The 8154-nt window shown below is 41.5% G+C and overlaps 1 protein-coding gene across 1 annotated transcript in view; it reads right to left on the bottom strand.

The window, feature by feature from the left end:
- TBC1D9 (TBC1 domain family member 9) overlaps positions 1 to 7595 on the bottom strand; it is a 114253-nt gene extending 106658 nt beyond the window's left edge. The window contains exons 1-2 of the mRNA XM_034661737.1: positions 7544 to 7595; positions 6823 to 7081 (exon numbers count right to left, since the gene is read on the bottom strand). Of these exons, the coding sequence (XP_034517628.1) occupies positions 6823 to 7081; positions 7544 to 7595 (311 nt within the window). The remainder of the gene's footprint in view (positions 1 to 6822; positions 7082 to 7543) is intronic.
- Positions 7596 to 8154: the final 559 nt, after the last annotated feature.

Raw genomic sequence — 8154 nt, 5'->3', positions numbered from 1 at the left:
GGGGGGGGGGGGGGGATGGGGTAACTAGGTGATGGGCATTAGGGAAGGCACGTGACGTGATGAGCACTGGGTGTTTTATGCAACTGATGAATCACTGAACTCTACCTCTGAAACTAATAATATACTGTATGTTACTTAATTGAATTTAAGTAAAATAAAATTTTTTTAAAAAATGCAGAAAACAAAAATCAAAGAGAAAACCTTAAAGGCAGCTGGAGAAAAAGGCATATTATCTACAAAGGAATAATAATTCAGAGTGACAGTTTACTCCTCAAAAACAAAATAGTAAATCATTAGACAATAGAACAATATCTTAACAATACTTAGAAAAAAATTAACTGTCAGCCATTCAAAACAACAATATCCTTCAAGAATGAAAGCAGAACAAATACATTTTCAGACATAAAAGACAAAATTTCTCAGCAGCAGGCTCTCACTAAGGGAAACAAGAAAAGGGCTTTTTATTTTTTTTCAGACAATAGAAAAATGATTCCAAAAAAAGCACAGAAATGGAAGAAAGTACAACAAAAACTATAAACATATGTGGAAATGTAACTGAATACAGACTTAAAAATAGTAATTAAATGTTTTCATGTTGAAATATGTAAGAATTAAAATATACTAAAACAATGGTATACGAGTTGGGGGTGGGTTGGTGATAAATGGAGTTAAAGTTTTCCAAGGTCCCTGTGTTATCTGAGAAAAAATTAAAAGTACCAATTTTTAAAAAATTAAATAAAATGAAAGTACCAATGAATAATATACTTTGATAAATTAAGAATGCATTATAATCTCCAGAGAAGCCACTAAAAGAACAGTGAAATGAATACAAAATTTCTAGCTAATAGAGGGTTGAAAATGTAATCATTAAAAAAAAAAATCCCATAGCCTACCAAAAGGGAAGAAAAATAAAAAATAGAGCAGATGGGGAAAAAAAGAGAAAGCACTAGTAAGATACTAGAGTTAAACCCAAGTCACATGTATATTGACTAAATAATCCAATTAGGAGGCAAAAATTTTCAAGCTGGATTAGGGAAAAAAATCAACTCTGTTATTTATAAAAGACACATCTAAAATATCACCGTACATCCTACAGATATGAAAAATGAGATTATTAACAAATTATGCCAATATATTTGAAAATCTATATGAAAAAGATAAATCCTAGAAATAGCTTATTAAACTGACAATAAAAGAAAACTTATTATTTGAAATACCATTCAACAAACCTACAAATAAAAGTTCAAGGCTAGCTAGACTTCCTCACCAGTGAATTTTGCCAAACAATATCAGGATGAAATAATACTACTATCACACAAACTCTTCTAGAAAATTGAACAGAGTGAGCTCTCTCCAACTTTTTTATTAAGGTTTATTTATTTATTTGAGAGAGAGAGAGAGAAGAGCACAGGGGGGAAGGGCAGAGGGAGAGGGAGAGAGTCTCAAGCCAACTCTGCTGAGTGTGAAGCCCCAGGAGGGGTTGGATCTCACCACCAGAGATCATGACCTGAGCTGAAACCAAAAGTCTGATGCTTAACGAACTGTGCCACCCAGATGCCCCTCTCCAACTTAATTAAGGCCAGTATAATCTTGATACCAAATTTCACAATGATGTTATGAAAAAGAAAAAGTACAATCCAATCCTACTAATTTAAAAGGATGCAAAATTCCTAAATAAAAGATTAGCAAGTGGGGGAGCCTGGATATAAGGTCAATATGAAAAAAACAACTATATGTCTAGAGGTCAGCAAAAATTTGATTAGAAAATGAAATTTTAGAGAGAATTTTTTTTAAGTAGGCTCCATACCCAGTGTGGAGCCCAACATGGGGCTTGAACTCAACCCCTGAGATCAAGACCTGAGCTAAGATCAAGCATCAGAAGCCCAACCAACTGACCACCCAGGCATCCTAGATATTTCCTTTTTCTAAGGATTTTATTTATTTATTTGAGACAGAGTGGGGTAAGGAGCAGAGGGAGAGGAACAATCTGACTTGGCACTGAGCACAGAGCCTGACTTGGGGCTGGATCCCGTGACCCTGAGATCATGACCTGAGCTGAAACTAAGAGTCAATGCTCAACCGACTGAGCCACCCAGACACCTCCAGGTGCCCTAGAAAATGAAATTTTATAAAGATAAAACATACAGTAGAGTGAAAAAATATGAAATATCTGGGAATAAATCTAATAAAATATGTGTAAACCCTCTACACAGAGAACTATGAAACATCATTGAGAGAAATTTTAGCAGATCTAAATAAATAGAGGAACAGTCCATGTTCGTGGATCAGAAGACTTGATATCATAAAGATATCAATTTTGCCCAAATTTATTTACAGACTCAATGCAATTGCAATCAAAATCTCAACAGTTTAAGTCTTTGTTGCTGCTACGGTTTTGTTTTGTTTTGGTGGAACCTTAATAAGTTGATTCTAAAATGCTGTGTAAATGTAAAAGACAAAGATAGCTGAGAAACTCTTAAAGAACAGAAAACAAGATAAGAATACTTGATCAAATGAATGTGAACTCTTATTATAAAACTACAGTTGTGATACTGGTGCAAGAATATTCTAATAAAGAAAAGGAACAGGCTAGAGTGCCCAAAGCAAATCAATTGTCATATGTCTGGGCACCTGATTTATGACCAAGGTAGCCCTACAGAGCAGTGACAACAGATTAACCAATAAATCATGCTGGGGCAACTGGATGTCCACACAAACTTTTTAAAAATAAAACATGACCCCTATCTCACCAATATGCAAAAATTAATTCCCAGTGAATTGTAAATATAAATTTAGGGTTTAAAACTGAAAAGTTTCTAGAAGATAATAGATTTATAACCTCAGTCTAGAAAAAGACTTACTGAACAGGACACAATAAAACGTTAACCATAAAGGAAATGGAACCTATAAAGAATTCGGACATTAAAATTAAGTGAGAAATTACTCTCTCCTTAAGAGAGTAAATAGGCAGGCAAGCAACAGAATGAAGATTTTGCCACACATATAACCAACTATGAACTTATCTCTAGAATATATTAAAAAAAAATACCGATAATCAGTAAGAAAAAGATAAACGAAACAAATGAAAAGTGGGCAAAAGACTTGAACAAGCGCGTCAGAACAAGCATTTCAAACGGCCAATTAACATGAAAAGGTGCTCAACCTCATGAGTCAGGAAAAAGCAAATGAACTCCACAATATTACTAGAAAACCACCAGAATGGCTACAATTACAAAGATGGATGATGCTGGCAAGGATATGGAGCAAGGGAAATTCCCACATGCTGCTGGTGGGAGTATATTGGTACAATTACTCTGGAAAACAGTTTGATATTATCTGCTAAAGTTGATGATACACATAACCCATGAGCTAGTAATTCCTCTCCTGGGTACAGACCAAATAGAAACGTATGCCCACAGGCACCAGGAACACACACAAGAAAGAACATAGCCTACCTTGCCTTTAATGCCCCCAAACAGATCATTCAAAGAGCCACCAACAATCCAATGGACAAATATGAACAAATGATGGTGGTATACTTGAGTGATAGTTTTCCATACAGCACAGAAAAATAAAATACAGCCAGAAACAACATTCATATATATCACAACCGCAATGCTGAGCAAAGAATCCAAACGTATGAATACATACTCTGATTACATTCATTCCTTGTTCAAAAAACAGGCAAAACCAAAACAAGTGTTTAGAGCTATGTTGTCCAAAAAAAAAAAAAAAAACTATAAGGAAAAATAGCAAACTGTCACTAAAAAAACACAAGGATAGTTTTTTGTTGTTGTTGTTTTTCTTTTTTACCTTTGGGACAGGGTAGGTAATGATGGGGAGAGGGTTACAAGGAGGAGCTTTTGGGGCAACGTTCTATTTATTATCCTGGTATTAGTTGGAAGGTGTCACTTTGTGAAAAATCACTGTGCTCGGAATCTTTATTTTGTGTACTTTTCTGTATACGTATGAAATCGCAGTCAAAGGGGGTTAAAGAAACAAACCTAATGCATCTACAATTAAAAAAATAAAACTTCATTGCCTCAACACCTACGTATATTGCCTGGATTCGGGAAGGGAATAGCGTAATTAAAAAAAAAATAGCAAGGGTCTTCACTGTGACGCATTATTTTTTATAGCTTTTACACTGACATCTCACCAAGCATATGGACCAATGAGCATTCCTGGCCAGGTCTCACTGAGCAGGTTTCCCATTCATCATCTCATCACCATCACCATCCATTTAATGAGTGCACTGGCCCGGGTAAAGCACATTATATAAAGGTCCTGAGCTCTTCCAGAAAATCTCCAACAGTTGATGCCCAACACTTGGTCATGTCTCCTCACAGGCTGATCTTCTTCTTTCTTCAGTTCTCAGCTCAAGTGTTACTTCTTCAGGGAAACTTTCCTTGCCCCCATCCAAGCCCACCCCCTTTCTCCGACTAGGGTAACCAACATCATGTTCCTCCCCTTTGCATTAGGACTGGTCACTCTCAGTTTGCTCCCACCTCCCAGATCCATCCCTAGGTGGCTGATCTCTAGGGACTAGATTACCAGGACATCCTGTCCAGCTTGGGTTCCACAGATGAAAGACAGTGGCAGAGCTGGCCCAATAGGAGGAGAGAAGTCAGGCATGTCCTCTCCACTTCCTTTTTGCTGTGCTGTTTCCGGGGGAGCCTGCTTCCCCAGAGGCCCAAGCTCCTCCTGCCTGACTCCAGCTCACAAGGCTTCCAGTCACATCATTCCTGCCGCCAAGGGTGGTAACAGCCCCCACCGCTGGGCCTTTCACCGGTTCTGGTAACCCTGCCTCCATCTTTCTAAGTTGTCTTTTCACCAGCTCTCTTCATTTGAACTAGGTTTGGTTCTGTTTTCTGCTGGGACCCTGTGGAGTGGCAATTCTATATTAATTTATATGAAGATTTTACCAACACTTGTCTTCTCCACAAGGCTGTGAGCTTCATGGCGCTGGCACTTCAGACATTGCCAACAAATATTTGTGAAACGATTAAGTAAGCTAATGAATGCATGAAGGAACTCATGTTAGGGTCAAAATATACTTTACATAGTACAAGGATTTCTAAAATGCTCCTGCTACATTTAACATGGCATCAATCTATCAGAGCAGACATTTCTCCTCTTTCAGTTGAAAAAAAGCCTTTGTTGGCAGGAATATGTTTACATGATAACAATTTCAATTATTCTAGCAAGAAGTGCAATAGTTAACGATTTTTCAATTAAAAAGACAACTTTATCTTTCTGAAGTTATCAATAATGAGATTCCAGGTGGACTGTGGTTAGCTATAGCTCTGAGTGAGTAGGAAAATAATAAAAATATTAACTCGGAAAAGAAGGCTCTGCACCTCTGATGTTTTCATAACCTATTGCATACGACTCTAGAAAAGAAATACTATTTAGTTAGTTACACAGTGTAGGATGGTTAACTCCAGGCAGGAAATGTTCTTTGTTAATACAATAAACTACCTACTTTACCTTGTTGTTTTAGGCTTAAAGAAGCACAATCTGGGCCGATCCCAGTATCAGATATGCAAGCTACATATTAGTGTCCATAGTTAGACAACTTCTACAAAATGAACTGGAAAATTCTGATTGTAGGCCACTAATCAGAATTTCCAGAACAGGGTCTGGAGCTCTGCATATTGCCTTCTCTTTTATGGCAGAAAAAGTGTAGAAAAGTCAGGTTAGGTATAGGCAATATGTTATATTAGCAAGATCCTTTAAACACATATATGCCATAAAACTGTGTCACTTGAATTTTAATCTAGAGAAAACTAGTCTGTAAACTACAATCGCACTAAATACATACCATATCAAAAATTTTTAGTTAATAGCACAGCATTTTGAAAGCAACAATTTAGCTAGCACGCAAGCTCCAGAGGTTGATATAGTTTGGACTCTGAAGTTCATCTCTTTTCTGGTTAAACCTCTCCTATTTCTTCTGCTAACTTCGTTGTAAGAAGTATCCCAGTTCTCTTCATTCTAACCACCATGGAGAGGGGAAGGTCCAATTTCTCTAGTATGGTATGAGTTCAAGATTATTTGGAACCTCTCAGCAAGCAAACTGGTTAGTTAATAACCAACACCTTTCTCATATGGCGCTACTTGGGATATGGGTCTGATTTTACAATCCTGAAACGATAGGGCATGGTTTTAGTAATAGTTTCATTATTAATAATACCTTGTGAGGGGATTCGGCTAAGTGATTGAGTTAAAATAGTTAAAATGCAGTTACACTGCTAATTCTTTTTACAACCAGATAACTTGCTTTATTATGTCTAATTACGTGCAACAACAACAACAAAAATTCTTTTTCATTCTCTTCAGTCATAACTAATAAAGGAAATGACCACACCAGCCTCTTACTGATTGCTTCCCTGGAAACAAAAGAGCACTTTATACCTGATCCTAACACCATCAGTAAAGAGAATGAAGTAAAAATCAACCGTCCTCTCCCTCACTTGCCCATATACAAAGCGATATTTTTTAAGGGGTACGGGAACGGGGGTCAGGGAGAAGTACTGCATCAATTCCTCAAGGCTGCTCCCCCCATCTCCATTCTCATCAACATCACCCACTTAGGGGGCGCCCGGTACTCGAAGGACCCCCTAGCCTGACAGGGTCAGAGAAGAATGTCTTTGACAGACTGAAAAATCCTGACTCCTGATGCCTTCCACGCACCCAGGTGGGGCGGGCCGCCCAGCCCCGGGGGACCGGGCGGTGTCCCGGGTGCCCGCAGCCCAGGGCCGCGGGCGGCGCCGCAGAGCTGCCGGCCCCCTCCCGCACAGACGGGCCGCCGCTCCTTACCCCGCCAGTCCGCCGCCGCCGCCTCCATCGCCCGCGTGCCCCTTCCTCCGCTGCAGGATGAAGTAGGGGTTGGCCCTCTCGGTGATCCACAGCGCGTTAGCCAGCAGCACCTCTNGCCCACGGCGGCGCGAGCAGCAGGAGGAGGAGGAGGAGGGAGCGGTGGCGCTCAGTCCCGGGAGCCGGGTCCGCCGCGAGCGGGGCTGGGGCGGCAGGAGCGCGCACGGCCCCGCGGCGAGGACCGAGCTGGGCTGGGGCGCGGCTGCTCCCGCGGCACCGAGCGGAGCTCCGGGCCGCCTCGGTCTCTAGCTGCTCCGCGCCCTAGAGGCCACGGCGCGGTTAACACTCCGCGTCGGGGCCAGTAGCACACGCAGCGAAGCCCGGCTTGCCGCTGGAAGGACGCTCCGGACGCTGCGAATGAAAGACACGAGCGCGGCTCACTGGGAGCGGGCCTGGGTGTCAACAGTTTCCGCGGACGCGGCTCCTCGGCGGGTTCCGAGCGCTGAGCCTAGCTGCTGCGGCCGGCGTGGGGGCAACCTTCTGGGGTCCGTGGGCCAAGTACTCGGCCCCACGCCCATTTCATCAGAGAGGACCCTGCCAGCCTCGGTGGGGGTGTGTGTGTGCGTGTGTTTGCTGTGTGTTTATGGTCGACGCTCTGCAGGCTAGCGCCACCCCTCTTCCCAGGAAATAAATGTTTCAAGGTTCCAGACTAGGAGCTAGATACCGGGTCGGAAGTGGACGCAGCCAATGGTTGTCCGTGTTTTTGTTTCCTGCATCCCTAGCGCAAGTCATGCGCTAAACTTGTCACCGCCTATAACCCTTCCCCCTCTCCATTGCATTGTAATTAAAGTGGCCTAGCTAAGTGCATTACATCACTTCTTTCCTTGACCTGTGGGGCATGAGCAATAGCGAAGTTGGAAGCAGCCCAAGAGCTTAGGCCAACTAATTCACACTACAGCTGTTCCTATTTCAGGCATTTGGAGCTCCAAGGACCGGGCACAGTAGAATTCAGGGATTTATTCACACTTATTAGATGGATTTTTAAAAAAATTGTTTTTAATCATTGAAATCAGAGACACACAAAGGCCCCCTTTATCCTTAAACGGTTTGGCGTTCCCCCAATACTTCAAGCCTCTCGGGATCACAGCCAATCTACCTATATATCTGATGACCTTTTTTCACCTCTTTTTACACCGGGGAGATCTGCAGACAGCCGGATCAGCAAAAAGAGGCTCTACTTCCCAGATAATGGGAATTTACCAAGCTCTGCTTTGTTGTGGACATCCTAGAGACTTCTTCCTTTCCAAATAAGCAAAGCAAACCATTCTCAAAGCA

This window comes from Ailuropoda melanoleuca, chromosome 5 (genome assembly GCF_002007445.2).
Source record: "Ailuropoda melanoleuca isolate Jingjing chromosome 5, ASM200744v2, whole genome shotgun sequence".
In the NCBI taxonomy this organism is placed as follows: Eukaryota; Metazoa; Chordata; class Mammalia; order Carnivora; family Ursidae; genus Ailuropoda; species Ailuropoda melanoleuca.
The sequence above is the reverse complement of the archived record's forward strand: the minus strand, read 5'-3'. Positions and strand labels throughout refer to the sequence as shown.